The 23,626-nt window shown below is 37.1% G+C and overlaps 2 protein-coding genes across 4 annotated transcripts in view; one reads left to right on the plus strand and one right to left on the minus strand.

Annotated features, from left to right (window-relative positions):
• Window positions 1–313: 313 nt before the first annotated feature.
• On the minus strand, window positions 314–19,077 carry KATNBL1 (katanin regulatory subunit B1 like 1). Of its 3 annotated transcripts, none has more exons than XM_051791823.1 (10): window positions 18,926–19,077; window positions 10,670–10,797; window positions 9,882–9,922; window positions 9,333–9,612; window positions 7,887–8,005; window positions 7,673–7,723; window positions 7,495–7,584; window positions 6,848–6,937; window positions 6,317–6,410; window positions 314–4,798 (listed from the first exon to the last, which is right to left on the minus strand). In XM_051791823.1, the coding sequence occupies exons 2-10, from the start codon at window positions 10,781–10,783 to the stop codon at window positions 4,766–4,768; spliced, it is 912 nt and encodes a 303-aa protein (XP_051647783.1). In that variant the 5' UTR covers window positions 10,784–10,797; window positions 18,926–19,077; the 3' UTR covers window positions 314–4,765. The 3 variants fall into 3 exon arrangements, with proteins under 3 accessions (XP_051647783.1, XP_051647785.1, XP_051647784.1); XM_051791825.1 differs by having other exon boundaries at window positions 10,670–10,802; window positions 18,926–19,051; XM_051791824.1 differs by lacking the exon at window positions 18,926–19,077 and adding an exon at window positions 18,563–18,897.
• LOC127472984 (uncharacterized) overlaps window positions 15,721–23,626 on the plus strand; it is a 36,549-nt gene continuing 28,643 nt past the window's right edge. Inside the window, exons 1-4 of the mRNA XM_051792018.1 lie at window positions 15,721–15,781; window positions 15,875–15,957; window positions 18,594–19,382; window positions 20,735–20,816. Coding sequence (XP_051647978.1) covers window positions 15,721–15,781; window positions 15,875–15,957; window positions 18,594–19,382; window positions 20,735–20,816 — 1,015 coding nt within the window. The remainder of the gene's footprint in view (window positions 15,782–15,874; window positions 15,958–18,593; window positions 19,383–20,734; window positions 20,817–23,626) is intronic.

The raw sequence follows: 23,626 nt of genomic DNA on the forward strand, positions 1-23,626 counted from the left end.
AAGCAGTGTTCCATATAAATCAGAAACAACTATGCAACACATTCAACCTGAAAGTAGCAGATCTCATTTTACAGCAATGTGATCAGCAGCTACAATTTACATAAAGAGATTACAAAAATCCAGTCAGTATGAAAACAAAAATATTCTAGGTCTGCAATAGTTGAAGACTATGTGAATATTTCTATTTTATCCCTTTAAGGGACAGTGCTACACATCCTGTCTCCCTGACAGCAGGTTAGTCTAGCTAATAAGAATCCAGTTTAGTACTCAATGCAAAAACCAAGAAGAAATAGAAACAATACTGCAGCTATGGTTATTTAGAATGAAAACACTTTATTTTTTTCCAACAAGGTTCAAAGTCAAACTTGCATCTGTGAGTGCCCACTTCAATTAGTAGCTATTAACAAAATTTGTGTGAAAAGTTTTAGAGATGAAAAGTTTTCACAATTGCTTCAAAATGAATCTTGTTAGTTAGCCCCGTGTTTTGTCTAGAGTTCTCATCCTCCCCTCCCCCCCTTCTAAAAATAGACACTCATAGGATATTTAAACTAGAAGAGGAATAAATAACTTCATTAAGACTTGAAGAACAAATGTGGAAGCAGAGAGAAAAACACTTGCATTTAGTCTCATTCTGAGACACCAAGCCATTTAACTCATAGAATAAACATAAACTGTCTAAGGAAGGATAATATAAGCATTAAAAACACAAGCATGCTCAATCTATTTTCTCTGTGAATGTTTATCTGTAGCCTACAATGATTACTGTGTGTAGGATAGTAGACTGAAGAAAAAAATTATACTACGCCGTCTGGCTTTTACAAAGGCTATTAAAAATGGCTTCATTTTTTTTCCTCCTCTAATGCAGCATCAACTCAATATAAAGTTCCTTACATAAGAATCAACTGCTTTCACAAAATTAAACATTTGCATTATTCCAGTTATTTGCAAAGCTGGAATAACTTCACACCAGTAGGATGATTTGCATGGTTTTGTATTCTGAAATAGTTGACTATGAAACACCTGTTTCACTTTGTACCAGAAAACTCAGCACAAAATATAGCTGCAAATCTCCACACTTAGACAGATGTTCAGTCTTCTGTAAAACTGGAAGATCTGGCAAGATGAACTGGCAAAAGCAACCATTTGCTAATTCAAAATGTAAGCTTAGATACTTTCAAGTTTCTACCCACAAAAATATCCACTCATTCAAGAAAAAAAAAAAAAAGAATCAACACATCACAAATTAGCACTATAGCATCCATCTTCAAAACCTTTCTGTCTTCAATGCAAAATGTGTAAAGACTTCTAACTCCAAACTCGCCTGCTTCAGATGCCAGACAATGAAAACACAGCCTGCTTTAAGTTATGGTATAACGCAGTGGGGCTGATGTCCCTCTACACAGCGCATGTGTACTTTTCTGTCCTTTCCTATTCTCCCAGCCCCCCTGCACCTCAAGTGTTAAAACTGTGATAACAATAAAGTAGCCTACAGGAAGGGAGAGATCATTTTATTTATATCTCACTGCAGAAGGTAAGCTGCTGGAGGGCTAATGCTAATTTTTTTAATACCAGCAGCAATCTGTAAACACTATTAAGTAGCAGTACCTGTGTGATATGAGTACTCTTTACTGAGAAATAGGTGTAACTCCTTCAAAACTGAGACATACATAACCATTAAGATGTGCTAACTTCTTATCCTGCTAATTAATAGGGTAGCTTTTTCTATCTCCACTCTTCAGCAAGCTCTAAGCAATACCTAAACTTTGACTCTTAGTTACAAAACACTGGATTTTCTTTTTCCTTAACTCTGCAGAAAGAGAAAGATTGCCAGAAGGATTCTTCAGTTTCAGTTTAGGGAATGGGTAAGTCCTGGGTCACACTTCAAATAAGTACTCTTTAAGCAATACAGCCTCAAGTATTTTCAGGGGACATTGAGGCAAAAGACACACTGTTTTTCAAAGATATTAGTTTCATATCAAATAGTATAACATGAAGAACAGCTTTGTGGAGGAATCCTTCATCCTCAAGTACATACGTGCTTCTGCATCACAAGAACATATAGGAAAAGGATTAATTCTGCTTGATTCTTAAGACATATCCTAGAAACAGCATTTTCAGAAAGTATCACATGATAGCACTTATGCATATGATAGTTCATAAACTTAATTCTTGGATTCACTGAGACAACTATATGGAATTAATGGAGTTATACAGCTAGTAAGACATTTTACTCATGTCCTTTGACCAGATATTACACATGTACATTCTATAACAGCAAAACTGATTCCTAGCCATTTGAGAACTAAAGAGAATACAAGAAGCTGAGTCTGAATATAGTGTTAATAGTTTAAATTAAGATCATGACAGAAAAATAATTTCATAATGGAGACATTGGAATCCTGTTCTTACAGTCTAGTAGCTGCCTGAAAACAGTAAGAAAATTCATTTAAAATAAGGCACAGATACTGACAATGTTTAATACTGTATTATTGATGCTGTCAAAATACAACTTTTGGCAGTTAAAAAGAATGCACTATTTTATTAGTAATTTCTCAATAACAATCCTCAAGTCAATCTTACCTTGCCTCTAGAACAAAAGCACCATCCACAGTTATGATTTGGTAACTCCATGACCACATACAAGAATTCATTAAAACTCCACGTATTTACATCTACAGTCAAGCCAGTTTTTTAAGTACTAGGGTATCCCTTTAATCAATTACAACTATTACTTCTATTATCAGAAGTAAATGGCCTTGAGTTACTTCATTTTGTCCATTAAAAAAACCACAAGAGAAAAGATCTGAGTTTCCATTACCTTTACAGTATTCTCCTTGAGGAATAATCTAAGAGCTTCAGCAATTGCTACCCAAATTATGAAGCTAGACTCTATGTTACTTTTACATTTAATTGGTCAACAGAACAGTAAAGTAATACAAGAATGTTGTCATACTGTAGTTTCTTTAAATTTTTAATTGACAGCAAGAGCATTTGAAAAGTTCTATCTCAAACTCTTCTGAGCATGAAATATCTCTAATGATAACTAGCAAAAATAATTTGGCTGTGTGCATGTCTCCAGATTGTCCCACAAAGTTATCGGGTTTGGGATGTCCCAGAAACTTTTCTCTGTTAACTGACTGCCCTGGGAAGTGCAAAACCTTTGGATATTCAAATAACCAAAAGCACCAAGTTCTGATGACATATTTCTACTTGGCCGTTAGAAGTCAGCAATAACAATATGTAAACTAAATACAAAATGAAGCATCAGGAGGTCTAAAGTTGTTGACCACTACAGGAGTTTAAAATTCATTTCTTTAATCTGTAAAGCAAAAACCACTTGGGGCTATCAAAAGACTTTTCTCCTGCACAGCAATAAAAGTGCACATGCTTAATGCTAGGTATGAGAACAACCCTTGTAAGTACTTAGTTTTCTAAGAAAGTAGATTTGGTCATACATGCTGTGCATGTATATCTGTGTTTTAAGTAAAGAGCTGGCACTTCATAAGTTTTAATTGAAAAAGCATTCTTTCTAATCACAAAATTAAAAAAGGCAACAGCAAGCCTAAAATCAAGACTCCCTCAGAGCTATTAAGGTATAGCTTTTAAATTAAAATAGAACAGCATAGCAATATGACAGCGAAAGAACTTATAGCTGTATTCTCAATGCTATTGTTGGTATAAATTTGCCATTACTGATCAGGCTAGAACTTAATTTTGCAAAAGCTCTTTGTCAGTTTCTTAAAGGAGGTAGTATAAAAAGGATGTGATTTGAATAACATGGCCTCACCTGGCTGTAAACATTTCAAACAATAGACATAAATATCTATGATAAAAAGTACTGTGGAACAGATTCTAGAAATTGGTATTTTTTGAACTTGAAAAGAAAAAACAGTAGATATATTTAATATATTTACTTATTTGCATGTAGTTTAAATGATACAGAACAAGATTACTGTGTTAGAAATCCACATACAATATAAAAACATTTGTTAGACATAAATTCACCATTCTGCTGACATTTGCAATAACTGTTTATCCAAGCCTAACTTCAGGTATTTATAATATTTTTTCATACATGAATCTTTGTATATGTGCAATATTTCATTAACTACACAATGTGAAACCCTGATTTTTGTCATTTTTCATCACAATCATGAACATAATAGCTATTTGCATCTTAACACATTGGCTTTTCAAAACACTAATTAAGGCATCTTTGCTGTATAGTTTCTATTTAGTGCAAACAAAAACTGTCTTTAATAATTTGATTAAAACATAGAAGTAACTGAACATCCCAAAGATGGGGTTTTTTTTAATGTAATTGGAAGATAGTTGTGCATTTTGGAGTTCTCTTGTGAAAGAGACATTTAAAAGCTCTTAATGCTGATTGCTTTTGTTGGTTCCTTATAACTGGTTCTGCTGTCTTGCCTTCATGACAGTATAATTCATCTTCTTTTATGCGATGTTGTAGGAAAATACAGTAGCATTTAAATGAATACCTAGTAATTGAGTGAATCCCAAATGCAGCAAAGGCATACAGTTTTCATAGCGCACTTTCACCTCACTGAAGTAAAAGTTGCTCCTACTAGACATTTTTCCACTTCAATGTGAAGTAGATTGCTAGGATTTTGTTAGTGGTTTCATTAAACAGCTTGACAGTTCAGTTCTCTTCTGCCAGTATTTCTCAAAAGGCTTTCTGTACGTATTTCAGAGATACTTTAGGGGATTGTTTCACCACATGAGCACACATAGTTTCTCAATCATGTCAGTGTAGCTGTAATAAATAAGCATTTACATCCTAGAAGGAAAAAAAAAAAAAAAAGGAGAAAGACTTTGTCACATTATTTATAGCTGTAATATCAACTCTATGTCTGAAGTGGGGTAACTAATCAGGACCATAACACAAGAATAATTATATTAGGGCAAATTTCAGAATAAGTTATCTTCATGATTACTTTCAATTAATGCTTTCAATGACATTTCTCTATCTACTAAAAAGCCTGCAAGAACAGCAGGATTAGTTTACAAAGCCATCAATTTAGTCTATTATCCCTCTGCTCCCTGAATACACAGCAATGATAATCATCATCATACAATCATGCAGTTTAAACATGTCAAGTGTGATATTCCTTCACCCAATCCCTCCAACACTCTTGTACCCAATCCTTCCAACATTCTTGTACTGCTTTTGCTCCTGACTCTCTCAGGTGACCATGGCCACAATCTATCCTGATATATATTAAGAAGCAGGCAAATGAACATAAGGGGAACCTGAATCCTAGAGAAGCAAACTGACACTAGCTGTTATGTTGATCTAGCAAAAGAACTAGGCAGTCAATGTTAGATGCTCTCACAGTTGGGAGTTAGAACACAGTTATTCTGCATCCCTGCTGACAAACTCTGCAAGGAGCTCTTAATTATCCTTGTAGAGATACCAAAACTGAAGTCACGGGTGCACAGCAGTCCCAGAAAAACAAGATATAACTTATTTGTTTGATACATCAAAATAGACCAATTCTGTAGGCACAGAATTATGGATTCCACAAAACTTCTTAAGATGTAAGTAAAAGATGTTAAGTTCTTTTCAAGTTCACTCAAATCCTGCACATAACTAACCAAGTGTCTGCTGTAAGCTCTTTCTCACTTGTCTACCTCTACCAGGTCTCTCCATGTGGAGAGGTTTTTTGCTCAGCAAAACTCTTGGTGCCCAACCTCAGAAAGCCATGTTACTAGAGACGAGAACAAGCAGCAAAACATGCATCTACCAGACACCCTCATTATATTACTGACACCACAACCTACTGAGAAAGGCAAACAGGGATTCGGCTTAGATAGATCTGCTCTTCTGCTCTCCACAAGTTCATAATTTTCTAAGCATTAGGTCAGCAATAAGCTTTAAAATTTAGTATGTTGTCACTTGCCCCATCACCTGATGTGCAAGTACTAATGACATTCCTGAGCTAAGATTCTCCATTCTGCCTCACACTTACAACCATGGGTACAAGAGATTTCAGAGAAAACATCTGTCTTTTCCACAGTCTACCTACTCATCTGAGCCCTTTTTTACATCAATTTTAAGGCTTATTACTATTAGCTAGTTTGTTATTAAGGAGATGTTTCCTCTGTAAAGAATGAAAAAAGGATAAAAAACTATACTACTATCATCACAGGGAATCCACTCCAGACTTCTGTAAAAATCATGCAATACGCTTGAGCATTAGTGGAAAATAAGTAAAGTTTAGCATAAATAAAACAAGAGGAATACTGCCAGTGACACAACTTTGTTTGCTACTGAACACAACTGGAACTGGATTACCTTAGCTATACTACCAGTATATCCTGGAACCATAGTAAGATGACTCTCCTGTTCCCATAAAACACTCAGATGTTGTTTTAAAATATGAATATTCCTGAAAAAGAATGAACAACACTTTATAACATATGTACTATATTTCAGCAGTCTTTTTGACTAAAATGCATTAATACTGCATACAGACTTAGCCTATACAATAGATATTACCACAAGATCTGAAAAATTTTGATCCAACTTCTACAGCATTTGTATAACCCCTGATATGACTATGTTCTATATGTAGTAAAACATCGGTTAAAAAAAACCAAAAACCAAAACAAAACCAAAAACTTGGATTATCCTTAAAGTAAGCTTCTAAACACTATCTGTGTCTTATGAACAGAACTACTTTTAAGTACTTTTAAGCTTTTACTTTCAAATTACGAGTATAATTTTGTCTTTTGTAGGCAAGGCTCCTACTGATCAAAATTAAAACATTCTGAGATGAAATAAGCTACAGAAACAAATTTAAATATTTCCCAACACTGTACTCACCCATCCTCTGCCTTTTCTGTATGTGCAGATAGTTCTGACCACCATCTTTTAATGACAGCCTGAAGCCAGTTTAAACCAACTATCACATATCTGTAACAACATATTTTACACATTATGCACTTCATCCTCCACATACAGTATCTACAGGTCAGATAGGTAAATTGGCAAGCAATTAAGAAAGCAACACATTTGCTGTTCTGGAAGAAGAAAAATCTAGACAAATTGGCAAGTTTAAATACTTGCGTACATTTGCCATTTCTAAGTGGTAAACTGAAGTTCTTGTTGAAAAAGTAGAAATTTCTCAGGTATTTTGCCTGAAAACTCTGCCTTGATTTTATGTCATCAAGCATACTAAACCCTTAGTGCTATTCTGTTTCACTGTTTAGGATAAATAAATCTGCGTAAGGGCAAAACCAGTCCTCTCCCCCAAGTCCTTGACCTTGCAGAAAAGTTTTTGCACCTCTAGTTTGTTAGAGGATAAAGACTCACAGGAAAGCTCCCCCTCAGGTAGGCATTCCTGAGAAAGGCAGAGCTGGGAGAAGAGGCAGAGGGAAAAAGAGTCAGAGGACTAAAACCCATTAATTTCCAGGGCTCTGCATAGCCAGGAAGTATTAAGTGCTTCGAAAACTTCCGGAATTGATACTTACTCTTCGTATTTGCTTTTAAGCAGAGATTTCACTAAAGGCAAAAGATCTACACAGCAGCCAACTGAAACATATGCTTTTTCTTCCTGTAAACTTAAAAAACAAGATGTTTCAGAAGTGTTTGAACTCTAATGTTCTTATAGGAGATTCTAATCCCCCACTTTTTTTTGTTTGTTTGTACCTGTTTGTAAGAACAGGAAGGCAGTCTACTACTACTCCAAGATCTTGTATCCTAGAAACATTAAGAATAAAATCAGAAATGTTACCAAAGTATATGCTTCCACTAGAATTTAAAAAGTATAACAAAGTTACAACACTTAAGGAACTGCTGAAAATACAGCAGCATATTTGGGATTGCTATTATTTTAAGAATATAAAAGAGACACTTATTTTACCTCACTAAGTAGGCTACCAGTTCACTTATACTTCTCCTTCTCCAGAAGGTTAAAGCTACATTCAGCCTCAGATTCCTGCTGAAAAGAACTTGAGCCATAGTTTCATGGTCCTGAGAAACCTATATGTTTTTGAAAATATAAAAGAAGTTTGCCACAAGTCAAGAAGCCAGGAATAACACAATAAACTGCTTTACTATAGTAATCTAGTATATGAAAATATACTTTTCTACCAGTATGCTGATGAGTTTGTTTTAGAAATTTAGCTGACAATGGCCTTAAATCCACAAATTTCCCTTAGAAGGGGACAAAAATATTAAACCTACTTTACGCCAAAACTATAAGAATAAGGTTCGTATCTCTTTACCACCTAAAGAGAGGTATCTAATAATTAAATAGAGCACTCATGAGCATCAAACTGTAATTCTTATGAACTCTGAGAACTTTTTACTCAGATGATTAAAAATTTTGACACAATTTAAACATAAATAACTACATGTTCCAAATTCTGACAGAAAAGCTTCATTTCTGAAAAAAGCTAGTTCTCTGAATGAAGTTCAGGCATTTTATTAAATAGACCTTGGATTGGAATGAACACTGCAGAGCCACACACATCTCTCCAACCAGTTAAGTAGTTAAGTAGTCATCTGTGTTCAGTGATCTGGTCCTTAGTTTCTCAGAGAATGAATCTTCCCCAGTATCCATTTCTTTACCTTTCTTTCTGCAACCTCTTTAACTGTAGCTATTCTGCTGCTCCTTTCCTGAAACTATCAAATTAAACAGTGCAGGATGCCACAGACTTGCACCTTCAGTCCACCAAACTCTCAAGGTTCTCTTCATAGAAGCCCAAACTTACAGCACCACGAAAAGACAGCACGGTGATACTTTGATCTTATCTTCCCTGCCATGCCTCAGGGACTTAAATGGCCTTCACTGTCACAAAACCCATTTCATTTAAATGTATGACATTCAGGAGCCCTGAAAGCATCTACTACATTTCCTCAAGCAATCTTAACAAGAAATACAGCCTCACACAAACACTTAAGTTAGTTTCACACACACAAAGTTGATACTGCTATTGAAAACTGTCCAAGCCTACCTCACCAGTTTATTCCCATTGATGCACTTTCACACTTCTATAAACATGTAAATGGCCATGTGTTCAGTCAGATCATGAAACCTAACCAAGTCAAAACAGTGTTTTCCTTTGCTGCTGGTACAATTTTAACCCAGTCTAGTCTGGCAGATCTGAGCTTCTGACATGACACAAACATGGGGAAAACTGGCAGGACTATTATTGTTGATAACTGTATCACCATAAACTGTGACTGTAAATCACAAGACCCGAAATTTAAAGAATTGAAGAAAATTAATCTATATGAAAACTTTCACAGTTAACTACCAGGAATACTTTTATTTTAAACTCAAGTTTCTTCAAACGTTACTTACCTCTGAAAAAAATCCACTGTATTTGGATGAGGGGCCTTCTGTTTGAGATGAGCCAGAGTCACTAGAATTTAGCAAGTGTGTACGACTGTTGTGAAGTTTTGCTGGCAGATTCCCTGCACAAGCCAGTTCATTTTCTTTATTTGCCATGTCACAGCCCCTAGATTTAGGGCACAGTTTCTTTCTGTAACAAGGCTTTGGAGTATAACAATGAACTTTTCTTTTACAATATACCACTTTGAAAAGAGAGAGGGGACTGGTCACCGTTTTTCCAACCGTTATTCTGCAATAACAAAGCAGTATTTTAGTGAAGGTTGCTCTAAACCTAATCAATACTTTACATTATTAAGTTAAAATATATAATTATAAATTCAGTAGTCAACTTCCAGGTTATTGAAAACGTTTTTTCCCCAATATATACTTCCATGACATTTGGGCAAGACCTATCTTCCATATGTGTCTGCTTTGGTGTTGTAATTGATTTCAACTGCTTCTTCCTCCCTACCACCATTGTACTTGAAACTCAGATACTACAGAGCACAGCCATCCTACCTGTTTGTGTATGAAGCCAGCTGTTTTGGAGATTTCTTACCCTGGGAGAAAGGAAACAGAGAAGAAAAAAGCTTTATTAATAAAAAAGGCCCAAACACTCCCATTTATACTATTTAACATTAATAGTAACGTTTACATTGTGCACATCAGCAAAACAATGTTACGATCTTTTTTGTTAACACACAGAGGATATTGGCATCTTCACCACTGTTTGAAGAGATCTCACAGTAAGTTTACCTCCCTAGTGCTTCCTCTTTACTCCACTGCCTTACTCTTCAGCCAGTAACACAGGTAAGAGGTTATGAAAACTGGTCTTGAATAGCAAGAATTCAGTGAAATGTGTGTTACCAGACAATGTGGTAGATCAAGCTGTACGATTATAAGACAACAGATCCATTTCAATGCTGGTGTTTCACCTACTCCACCTCTCACTTGTATCATAGAGCTCTCTTGGCAAGAGAGAACTTTTTCATGACAGAATTCCAGTATTTAAACATTCTTGGCTAGATTGCAGGAAAACAGGTATGAAAAAAACTGTATCAGTACCTACTGCTCCCCTGGACAATACAACGCACTTATGAGTGCAGCCACTGCCTGTGTCTATTGTAATGCATAGTTTTCATAATGTAATCGCTGTTTAAGCTAAAGCTCTATTATCTAAACATGAAGTGCCTAGTAGTGCTGTACTTCTAGTTTTAGACTGCTCAGAACTACAGACCTGTTTGAATGTTTACTTCGGTTTCATCAGGGGACATAAAAAAACCCAACAAACACTACAACCAGCTCACCTCCTTCATGATCTTTTTAGTGGAAGAAGAGATTCCTTTTCTGCGGAGATCAATGGGATGACCTTCGATATGCAATACTTTCTGGTTTTTAACATTGTGAGCTTCAGATGCCATAATCTCTCAAATCCCTGTTCTCAAGGGAAAGATATTTAGTTATATTTTAGTTATATTTTCTAAAACATGCAGTCAACTTTCTTCAATTGCAGCTGGCAAAACTAGGTAAAAGAATTCAATGATTTGCAAGATCTTCCATCATATAAATAACCCAAGACATCATCATTTAGCAAATGTTAGCTGGAGGCCTTATCATTAGTAACATGGTGATTAGCATTTCATAATCCCTATTTACCTTTAAAAAAAAAAAAAAAAAAGGACACAAACCCAAAATCACCCCAAGAAGCAGATCTTGTTTTCAGACTAGCTTTGTGTACACTTGCACTGAGGGGTGCCATACAAGCAAGAATTCAAGAAAAGAATAAGGTAATTTATGAGACTCTTTCCTCATACTATGAATTTCATCTGTTGCCTAGAGAAAAATAACTAGTCCCACAACTGCTTCCAAGAGAGAAAGGCACCTAAAAAAATAATTACTTTTTTTCAGGAAGAAGGCAAACTTCCTCAAAATAGCAAAGGTTAAAAAAAACGGAAGTAAAAGATCTTCCCCTTAATTTATTGGCAAATGCACTCCTGTCCATTTTTTTCAACGTACGACTTTGGCAATTTTCCATACTAAACCCCATTATTCTATGTCTAAAGTACTTCATCTTTCCAAGTATGCAAATATTTCTATAAGAAGCAACACCAAGATTGAGACACTTGTACATATGATTTTGCATTTTTTGGAAGTGATCAGAAAATTTATTGCTTGAGACTGGATTCAACTACTATGTCATCATGGAGCATTATTCTTAAAATGTTTTAGCAAGACATTCTACCCTACTTTTAAAAGACAACGACTTTCCCTAATATTATTGTTTTTTCCCCTAATATTACTGCTTTTTCCCCTAAAAGGTAAAACTCTAGTCCCAACATGAGTGCTCTAATCTCTTCCCTCCACTTTTAGCAACAGCCCTATCCTTTTTCTTCTATGTAGCAGATTTATCCCACATTAAGAACTTCAGTATTTAAAACACTAAGACACTGAGCGCTGAAAAAGCCAGATGGCAAACAGCTTATTAGCCATGAAGATCCTTCTATACGGTATCTAAAGGCCATCAAATAAAATAAGCAGGTGGCAGGCTCAAAACAAGACAGAAGTTGTACTTTAAACATAAGGCATATTAAAGTCCATATTGTAAGGTACAGTGGAAGCAAAAAAAAAAAGAATTCTTCAAATGTTTCAATTTTCTTTAGAAGAGGATCAGTACTAAAGATCTCATTTGAGATCTCTCTCAAAAAAGGGAAGATTTACTGACAGAATCCCTTACCCTGTAAGATGGGACCATCTTGCTCAGACTACAGCAAGCATTGCAAATGGTAGCATTATTTAGGACAAGACCTGTAACAGTTGGTGGTCAATACTTTTCCAGATATAAGGCTGGCTCAATAACTTGACTCTTTTCCACCCTATGGGATGGTTATAGCAGAGTAATTATCACAGTTAGTTCTCTACACTTCCAATTCCTAGTTCTTCCACACCAAGTCTATAAATAAATATTAAAAAAGGGTTTTCCCCCCCTTGAAGTTTAGTAAAAAACCCCAACAAACCAAACAACTTCTTCTCTGCTTATGGTTAAAACCATTTGGACTCAAAATGGGCTATGTATTAAAATCTGAACTTTGAGCACAACGCAAAGGCATATGCTGAGCAACTGAACTTTTGAAGAAAATCCCAACCCAACAATCCTAAAATCCAAACAAATCAAGCCTTATATCCAGGCCTATGATGAAAGCAGAAAGGTAGGAGAACTTGGAAAAATCTTGGTATTTTTTTTCATCCCCTTTTTGACAATAAAGCTGAGGGTAAAGCAATAAACTCCAAAAGAATAGGGAGGACAACCTGCAACCACCAGAGCTAACCCCCACAGGATCATCTCATCAGAAGCTAAAAAAAGCCATAATCTCTGTACCTGAAGAATAATTTTTCTGACTACTCCCTTAACACACTACCAGCTTACAATCCTTCATGCCTAACACTGACCTCTCCTTCCTCTTTCTCACTAAACAGTACGCAGGAATCTGATCACCAATAAAAGGACAGCACTGTATAACTAGAATGCCCTTTACTTAATAGAAGTGTAAAATATCAGGTTAGAAAAAAATGTCTTATCAAGGAAATTCAATTAGCATGTCAGTATTTAATACTGGGCTCTAAAGAGCCTAAAGCAACATCTCAAAATACCTGAACTAGAGGTATCTGAACTGGAGAGAAAGGACCCTAGAGAGGAAGAAGTTCCCTACCAAAAGTTGCACGTGTCCAAGAAGAAAAATTAAGAGAATTACACTCTTTGACAAATGTGATCTGAAAACATATTACTCTCCAGCCTTCCAGATGAAACAGGATGAGACAACAGAACTATCAATTCTTTCCTTAAAGACTGGTAACAGAAATCCAAAAAAAGGCCAACAGACAATCAAATGTAAAGGTACATCTGATGAAGCAAAGTAGAATTCTTATGTATATAGGAGAGGTTTCCACAGTTAAACCTGCTTTGTGAGGGTCTCAGATCATGCAGAAGCATCCGTGAATATATAAGCAGTAATGAAATAGCTGTGTTGTTAGGCAAGGTGCAGAACTTCTCCCTTGGAGCTGACAAAGCACCTAAAGAAATCACGCTGAAAATATAGTCAGTATTTAAAGACAGCCTGAAGGAAGATCCAGACTGACATCTCTGTTGTGCTAATTAGTAAAAATTAGTCAAGAATAGACTTAGTGGACACAACCAAATAATATACTGGGAAAGATTCAACCTGGCTGTCACGAAGGCAACAAAGCCTGGAGATGAGGAGGCTCTGGGGTGACCTCACTGCAGCCTTTCAGTACCTGAAGGGGCTACAAGAGAGCTGGAGAAGGACTTTTTACAAGGGCATTTAGTGATAGGCCAAGGAGGAAGGGCTTCAAACTGAAAGAGGGTAGGTTTAGATTGGATATTAGGACAAAATTCTTTACTGTGAGAGTGGTAAGGCACTGGAACAGGTTTCCTAGAGAAGTGGTGGATGGAAGTGTTAAAGGCTGGGTTAGATGGGGCTTTGAGCAACCTGGTCGAGTGGAAGGTGTCCCTGGCCATGGTAGGGGAACTGAAACTAGATGATCTTTAAGGTCCCTTCTAACCCAAATCATTCTATAGTCCTCTCCTCCAAAACTAATGGAATTTATCAAAAGTATGTGATAGTACAACACAGATAAAGGACAGCTGAATGATAGAGACTACTTGAGTTTCCAAAAAGCTTCCACAAGTCCCTCACTTAACTTTTGAGAAAACTGTGCTTCCAAGTCATAAGGAAGAAAGCTTTAGCATGGAGCAATACTTAAGGAACTGCTGAAGTGGTTTCCACACTGCAGAAAGTCACCTCCAAATCCCTGCAGAAAATCTGCATTGGTTTATGCTCTTCAATATATTCATAAGTTACATCACAAAGGGGATGAGTAGTTAATTGATGAAGACTGTTGACAATACAAAGTCACACCACACTGTGAAGATGCGGGCTAACTGAAGAATTAGAGGACTGTGATGTACAATAAGCAGAAGCAATGATTACAGATTAATATAAAGCAAAGCCTGTATGTCTGCAGGCATGAGGAAATTTTGGGTTCCTACACAGAATCACAGGCTCTGAGCTAATAACTGTCACCCACTAGATCTGGATATATGGCTGTTTAATTTAGATCATTTGGACTGCTCAGTGCTCCATATGGATCAATAAATAGTTAAAAAAATAAACAAAACAGTGACAGTGTATAGAACCAATTTGTGCCTGTGTTTGAAATACTGAGTGCAGGTTTAGTTCTCTTTCCTTAAAAAGAAAACAAAAAAACCCCCAATCTCCAAAAATAAAAACTTCTTAGTAAAATAAAAAAGAGCTCAGACAGAGGCAAGTTAAAAAAGGTATGGAAAAACTTTCATAAAATCGACAACTGAATAGATCAGCCTTTTTAACGTGGAGTGGAGGCTACTTATACCTGGTGGAGGCTACTTATAGCTGAAATGGGAAATAAGACAACAAACTACAAAATTAATGGCTCAGAGAAGTTGCACGGAGATTGTTCACTCTCTTGTCCAATATAAGAATAAAGGGTCAAAAGACAATAGCTGAAGATTGGTTCAAAACTAATAAAAGAGGGCAGCTCTTTGTGCAAATTATAATCAAGCTGAACTTGCCACAGGATACCATGGACCCAAATGTTTACGTGGGTTCCAGGACAGACTCTGCAAATTCATAAAAAAAAGAAATAGACTGAAAGTGAATAAATTCAGATACACAAACCAGGTAGTTCAGACAGAGCAGAACACAAGTGGAAGAATTCAGTATATACAAATCCAACACTGCTATAACAAACTTAGTCGATATCTTAAGAAACCAGCTTCCAAAAGCTTAGTAACACCTAACAAAATGCAAGCTGGCTGGCAATTAAAAAGACGAATGCTACAGGATGAAAGACAATTTACAGGTCTCTTCACAACTTTCCTTTCCTATCTACTACCAGATATCATCTAGGATATCTAACAGCCCTCAGTTATTCTGGATATATACAGAGGGTGTTTAAACTGACATTAGATACCAATTTGTACAGAGATAAAAAACATATACCTTAATGTTTTTAATTTTTGACTTTACCCTTGTGATGAGCATGGCTAATGGTATTTGTTCAAGACCATCTGTTATACCATCTCACCAAGGCCAATGCAAGGGTTCTGCTTTATAAAACTTTTTAAACTAAGGACAGAATGCATGTTCCTTCAGCTCTGCCTCAATCTACCGTACAATCCTAAATTGTTTTACAACTATAACAAAGCAGACTGCAAATGTGAACAGAGATGGACAATTTCATTAAGATAATAGGCTCAAATTACACCAATTTCCCCCATCACATAGATGATTTCTCATAGTAGATGACGACCTTCCCTTCTCCCCCTTTTGTTCTCCTCAATTTTCATAAAGCAGAAGGACTAGGTAAGCTGATTTGTTCCCACAGTCAACAGACAAGACCTGTGTAAAGTTTTCTTGATGGTTCTTCTGCTACTTTCTATCTCTGATCTCTCCCAGATGCAATAAAACTCTTCAAGTCATACCAGAATCGAGCAAAGAAAGTCAGCACTAACAGGCTTTCTAGTGCATATCTATCTAAGGCAAGTATTAACAACTCTGCCACTCCCTCCTATCCTATGTTCTGGGCATGGCCCCCAGAGAGGGACAAACTCTTCTTGGCACGTTATATAATCTACACAAGTATTAACATAACATTATTTTCTTACAAAACATAGACTGGAGTACTTTGCATGGCGGCAAAGAAAACATAAAATAGCTGGATATCTTAAGTCATCAGCAATATCTTTTAAAACCAACATTCTTCCATCCTATTCTTTGACCACATTCTTAGTAGCTATTTTTTCCTGTAGCATTCCATGTACACTGGCCATTGCAAACGTTCTTGTAATTCTCCCCCACTCCTTATTAACTCAAGTTCAAGGGTGACAATATTAAACTCAGATGAAAGAGTAAATTAATTGTGACTCCAAAGGAGGGGAGTTCATTCTTTGAAAACATCCCAATGAGGTATACATCAGGGAACCAGTAATGGTCAACTAATTTCTCTGGTCATTATCAGATTTGAAATGTTCACAAGAAACCTCTAACAACAGTTATTTCAAATTTACTTCCAAAAGGGTAATTTGTCTACAAAAAAAAATTATCACTATCTTATGATGTAGAAGTGATTTTGTAAGCCTGGCATAATTTAATTTCATTTTACTTCTGAAAAATGTTACAGAATCCATCCATAACATTCTGTTTTAGAAGGCTTCCACACCCTTTCAATATGAAACAGTTTTTTTTTTCAAATTCCTTTTCTAGTAATTTATGTACTGACAGTTCACCAGGTGTTAAATACTGAATTTTCTTAAAAAAAAGAAAGCAGAGTTCAAGATTGTAAGGAGTATGTTACTGCAAAATTTTTCTGCAACACTATAAAAAGTGCCTTATAGGCTACCAGGACACAGTTTTTTAATGTGCAATACCTGTCAGGTCATTTGCTCCAGTTTAAAGTTTCTTGTGTTGATAAAAATCACAGGAATTTCGTTAAATATGCAATAAAGACAAAGATTAATTGAATAACTAAGTAAGGTAAGTTAGCTTATACCTAAGGTTTAGGCTCATTTTTCTCTTACATATGGAATTTATCTGTGGCCCACTGACAGCCATAATGAACCTCCAAAAATGACTAGAAGTTTGTTCAAGTTGAGCGAGGGTGAACACAGGTGTGCATTAGCTCTTCTTGTGGAGATAACCCAGGAGTCTAATAACTGAACCTTATTCACCCCTAAAAAATAAAAAAGGTCAAACAAGTACCCACTTTTCTGCATCTGAAGGTACCATTTACAGATATTTTAAGCTGCCATAAAGTACCAGTAGCTGTCAGTGGTTTAGTTCTTTCTCAAGTCATCCTCCGGTAATGAAAAGATACCTGTTCATTTTCAGTTATGAACACTCTAGACATAATAAGGTTGGAAAAGTTCTATAACTAACATTATCTGACAGCTGCTATATAGAATATAAGTTTCCAATACACTGAAGCTCCCATATTAATATTTTTACAGAAGCTTTAAGAAACTACTTACAAAATTAAATACAGTTTGTTTTTTTTTTTAAACTTATTGCTCAATCCAAACAGTTTTAAAAAAACTGCAACAACATTTTTGAATTCAAACCCAGAAAGAGCCATATTCAAAAACCTCTCAAGGTCCACTTAGTGGAGGCATCCCCACTACATCCCCACCTGAATGAACAGTCTATGACTACATTTCACATGAGTTTTCATGTTACCATCAAATACACTTCTATTTGTCACTACAATCCGTTTATAATATTTTAAAAACTTTCTTAATTATAGGCAAGCTCATTACCCTGGGACCAACACATAGTTAAAATTAGAAAAAAAAAAGCTTATTTAAATTATTAAAATGAAAATAGATAGAAAAGAAAACATTCAAAATTGGGTAAGAGAATATACATACACACTACTATATAATAATACATATGTATTGGAATACTCATGTATATGTTTTTTAGTATACACATATAAAATACCTCAATATTATTTTAATATATTACAATAAAACCCTGAGTTATAAAGTTGAGGAATTCAAATAAATGGTAATTTGAGTTTAATGAAATAACTTCATAGAAATTTTAATCAAAACTATTATAAGTTTTGATCAAAACGTCTAAAAACTGTTAATAAGAAGTTAAAGTGACATCTTTTGACAAGAACAAGATGTTCTTTCCAATCAGCAAGGCCAAAGAGGCACTAGACTGCCTTCTGTTATGCTTTAATTTTACTAAACAGGGGTAACTATCCTTTTTTAGAATTTATTTCTCTCATTTCAGCCAGAGAATAGTACAAAGAAGAAAGTGAGAAAAGCAAAATTCATGTTCCAAGAAGAGATGGAAGAAAGCTTCAAAGCAGAGCATGTTTCAAAAACAGAAACAACAGGTATCTAAAACTACCTCCAAATCTCTCTCCTTAATAAATCTCCCTATTCAAAACGTCATTTAGATCTGCATGCCAAACTACTCCAGCACAACACTGAAAAAAATAAATTTAAAGGCTTCTGAACAAAGTAATTAATGCAGGATCTGATCTTCAAGAACCGACGATTCCCCCCGCGCCCCCTCCCCCCTTTCCTCCTTGGAATCTGTCACACCCAAGAAATTAAATCCGTCAGCAGGCCTTACACCCAGCTTGTTGTCTTCCCTTTCTCTGCAGCACGGGAGCTTTCCTCGCTCTCCTGGCACGTATCTGCCTCTGTACACGCCTGTTCCGTGCTGGGGCTCATGGCCCCATCTTAGAGAACGCCCAAAGTGCCAGATCTCGCTCGCGGAAGCTGGGGGCACCGCACAGGGCTGGGCAGGGGCCGCCGAGGAGCGGGATGGAGCGGGACGGAGCGAGACGGATCTCTCGGCGTCCCCGCCGCCGGCCCGCCCGCCCGGCGCGGCGCTTGTGAGCCGCACCTGCGTCCGGCGAGGCACAGCGCGGCCCCGCCACGCTCCCCAAGGCCGGCGGCCCCGGAAACCTTCGCGCTCCCTCGCCTCACTCACCCGCTGCTCATGGTCCCGGGCCGGGCCGCGGGCGGGGCGGCGGGATCGCTGGGATCGGCGGGATCGCTGGGATCGGCGGGATCCCTACTGCCGGGGCCCGGCGCCCCGAGCCTGCGCCATTCAAACGCCGCCGCGGTGCATGCCGGGCCGCGCGCGCCGCCCCGCGCGACACCGCCGCGCCCCCTGGCGGTCGCCGCGACATGTGCCGCGCGCTGCCCGCGCCACCGGCGTGACTCGCGCCGCCCGCGTCCTGCCCCGCCGCGAGACAGCCCGGGAATGGCGAGGAACCTGTGGGTTCCTGTGTTCTGTCGGGAACCTCGCAACCCCACCGTGTCTGCAGGATAATGACGCGGGCGTCGGTATGAGCGTGCGACGCTCAGACTGGCTGAGAAAACCATACTCGCTCCACACTCCGCTGGACTGTAACCAGCAAGATCTTTCTCGAGTGGGAGCAATGGTATTCGTTATCGAAGGTGGTATCCTTAATTCGGTGATGGGCTCCTTTCCATAGGAAGGAATAGCCCCAGTGCTCCAGGGACAGATCAAAGGCTGCCCAGGGCAGGTAAAGGGCAGCCTTTTGTGTGGAAGCAATCCTTGGACATACTCAGTTTTGGAGGTAGTATTTCTATTTCAGTGATGGGATCCTGAAAGAGAATGACCATACTTTTCTGAAGGAAGGAAAGCATGTAGGCTCAGTGTTCCAGGTGGCGATGAAAGGCTGTCCAGGGGAGGTAATAACAGGCAAGACTTTGTGTCCTAGAAGCTCTTGTGTGGACATAAGATTATAGCTGAGTGTACCAAGGTACACTAGCTAAAACTCAAGTAAATGGTAGTTGAGTGTGGATAGTTTTGGTATTCCTGAGGCTAGAGTGTTACTAAGGTTCCCTCTTTAATCTGTTGCAACGTCTCAGAACATACCTAAAGCCAGTGAGAAAAATGGCTTGCTTCGTCATAAGTGGAGGGAAAGGTGAGATTTATGACACGTCTCCTCTTGCTTTAGTCCTCTTACCCTTCATAAATTCTGACCTGAAGTGTGTTATTTCCTCATGCAAGCTCACAGCATCCCTGTAAGATAGAGACTTCATCTGTCACTTATAGGCATATAAGATTTGTATTGGCTGAAACTTTTTTACCTAGTGTACCTTAGTCTCAGTTTTGGGGGATGGGAGTGTAGGCTTTGACAATTTACATCCTTTCTTCAATAACTTATATGACAATTTAATTTGTAACTTGATTACCAAAGCATTTCCTCAGTGTCTGAACAACTCCAAGACTATCTGGATTTAATCAGAAGCTACATTACCACTTTTTGTGATGTGCTTTTTGTCTTATAATATCCTCAGACTTAAAACAAGTTAAACCCATTAGATACCAGTTTATGACAGCAAACTGTTATACAAAGAAGGCATTTAATAGCATGAAATTTAAGTGCAAATATATAACAGGTCCTTAGGTCAGGTAACGATTCATCTGTAAGTTTCATAACCATATTGATCTTAAAAGTGGTTAGAGTCTTTCACCATCATCATTCTCCTTTTCATCCAAAATGCCCTGGTGATTAGGAATGCATTCTTATTTTCAGTCTAAATTAATTCACATCCTGTTTATTCTTCTAGTGCCAATATTACCCTATAGTTTAAAAAACTGTCACCTATTATGTATATCTGCTATAAGAGAATAATATAAGAGAATAATTTTATCCTCTCAAGAATTTCATTTCACTTGCCTGACAGTCTTGATCTCCTATTGCAGGATAACCTTTCTGTTTGCTTAATCGTCCTAATGGCACTTCTACCTTCATTTTTGCAGATGTTGAATTTTCTGCCCTGTGTGCACAGTGTTTACTCTACACATGGTTCTCTTACTCATCTGAGCAGCTGTGGATATCAAGGTATGTATGGTCACTAAGAGTTTTTAAAAGAATATATTCTTTGAGCTGTGTACTGATGGAAACTTACCAAAAGAAACAAATGATGATATGTTGTTTTAGAGAAAGGGACAATTACCAGATGATGTACACTACAAAATGCCTGGGCTTTCCAAAACAGACCTTTCCCATGAAGTTTGTCTGGAGCACATAGTTACATACCCAACGATTTTTCGATGATTGCCAGCTAAATGCAGCTGAGTTGCATGCTTATGCTAGACAGTGGCAGAAATGGGAGATGTGTTTCTTATGTGATGTGATCTTATGTTTAGCTTGAAAGGGAAGAGCAACTGGTTTGTCCAGTCAAGGTGCCAAATATTTTTATTACTGGGCCTGGTTATTAAATACATCTTCTGAAAAGAAGCTGCTCTGCAAGTCCACATAGGGGGAAAATTTTGTAATGAAAATGCGATTTCTGCCAAGGGCCCTGTTCTGTTTTCAGAAGCACACAGGCTGTGCACTCTGGCTACATAGGAATGACCGTGGACCATCTAGCTGCTAATACTAACAAGTTAGTTAGGGCTATCCTAGGGCTCAGCTGCAGTAATTTCTGTTAAAAATCTCTGCATCTTTTCCTTTGATTCTGTTTTTGATATGCATAGTTTCAATTGTTTTAAATTACTATCTGGGCATGGAAAAACAATTTCCTTAGCTAAACATCCTTATACGCTTCCTAAATATATTCACAGAATCACAGAATATGCCAAGTTGTTAGTGACCCACAAGGATCATTGAGTCCAACTTCTGGCCCTGCACAGGACCATCCCCAAGAGTCATACCATGTGCCTGAGAGCATTGTCCAAATGCTCCTTGAACTCTGGCAGGCTTGGTGCTGCGACCACTTCTCTGGCAAACCTGTTCCTTTGCCTATTTTCCTTTAACTTACTTTTTTTCTGCCTTTTTTTTTTTAATTTGTGTAATTTGTTCAATAGAATAAAGATCTAATGTTTCTGCTTCTGCTCAGAGCTAATAGAGGAGTGCTAGTATACCACACCTGTACAATACTTGTAAAGTGTTCGAAGTTTGCGTTAAGAGAATGGTACTTTACTAACATTGCTTATTTTAACCCTCTTGAGTCAAATTTGCTATACAGGTAAAACCAGGGGATTTTGGCAGAAGAGCTACACCAGTCTTATTATTGAACCTGAACAAAATGTTGCGCTTTTAAAATAAATATTTGCAATAAATTCAAACCTCAAGCAATTTTAGCTGCTGTTCTAATATAGAAAATGGTATACTTAAGGAATTTTTTAGTAATTTAAATTTTTTGGCAAGGTCTAATTATGGATTTTCAAGGAAAAGAATTACCCATGAGAGATTTCGTTTATGTAATCTACCTTAGAACAATGCTTTTTACTACTCTTACTATGGCACAGTGTGATGTGATAGGACAGCTTTATGAACAAAAGATGGAGTATTTTCAGTCCTTAGAAACATCATGGTTGTAAATTAATTAAGCAGGTTATCAAAAATAAAGCCAACCAAGAGCTTATATATACTCACAGCATGACTTTCTGTACCTGCCCTAAGTAAGGCTGTATGAAATACAAAGTGAGGAATGAACACTAAGACATCTAAGATAGCACCAAAGAGCTATGCTTACCCTTTCCCTTCTTTTAAGGACAGTTTTTTTACAGTTACTTCCATGGTTCCCCAGTTCTTTGTGCACAGCTTGACAGATTTAAACAGTCGAATATTCCAGATGGGTAAGAGTCTAATTAGATAAGGTAACTGCGGTGTGATTGGATTTTGTAAGATCATGATATGTAATCTGAATCATGTTTTTCTGCAGGAGTGAAAGAATACAGATCCAAATATATGCAGGCCTAACATGCAGAAATGTACACATATCTACATTTAAAAATACATTTAAAAATAACCTACTAACTACTTTCTCTTGTATTCTTTTATTTTTAAAATTTATATTGCTATTAAACCCGTTTGCATTTTTAAAGAATTAAAGTGATTAAGTCTGGATATAGAGGAGCTCAGGAATTCTGTGAGTTGTTTCCTTTGCAGTGATCTTGAACTACAAATTATATGTTTGTTGTCATCTTCTCAAATGTAACAATAGTTTCTCTGGCAATTTATAGTGAAAAACAGAAATTTTGATGGTGATTGTGGATGCAACATAGAAATCTAATATATAAAAATTGAAAGCTTGAATGTACAGTAGAGCAAAATACTTGGGTAGAGGCAAAGAAAATGGGAAGGATAGAATAGGTAAGTTCACTAAAACTGGTTCTACTGTTCAGAGCTGACCAAGGTGTTATGACTGTGTAGTGTTATACAGATAATATGATTTTTTTCTGAAACCTTCAAAAGGAAATTGCATCTTAATATTTTCTGTCTTTTTTTATGTGTTTGAATTTCCTTCTTATGATGCACCCTCCCTTTATTTCCAGATTTAATTTCTCACAAACAGCCTGCTTGGATTTTCTATTTTTCTTGATATTTTGTCTGCAATAAACTTTTTTTTCCAGATGTTACATAAGTAGTACTGTCCCAATTGATGTTATTTTACCAGACTGACTTCTTTTTCATTCCTCCTTAGGTAGAATTTAAAGTCAATGAAGTGTACTGACAGGGATCTTCTCTTAGATTTGCCCAGTAGATATCTGGGATATGCAGTAGATGGGATATTTGAGGGGGTGGGAGTTACTTCAAGACTATTAACTGTTTAATCTTTAGCCTGCAGGTTGGAGACAGAACAGCTCAGGCAGTTGGTAATGGGATAAAGCTTTTCACCTCTGAATTGCCAACTCTGGGCCAGA

Source organism: Manacus candei, unplaced genomic scaffold (genome assembly GCF_025592945.1).
Source record: "Manacus candei isolate 608988 ecotype Guabito, Panama unplaced genomic scaffold, ASM2559294v1 h1tg000033l, whole genome shotgun sequence".
Lineage (NCBI taxonomy): Eukaryota > Metazoa > Chordata > Aves > Passeriformes > Pipridae > Manacus > Manacus candei.

Bases quoted from the DNA above. Each gene is read 5' to 3' on its own strand.
- KATNBL1 (XM_051791823.1), bottom strand. From the start codon at position 10,783: ATGGCATCTGAAGCTCACAATGTTAAAAACCAGAAAGTATTGCATATC. The intron at 9,613-9,881 runs GTAGGATGGCTG...TTGTTATTGCAG, and splicing joins CTGGCTTCATACACAAACAG to AATAACGGTTGGAAAAACGG. The intron at 7,724-7,886 runs GTAAAATAAGTG...TAATGTTTCTAG, and splicing joins CTGGTAGCCTACTTAGTGAG to GATACAAGATCTTGGAGTAG.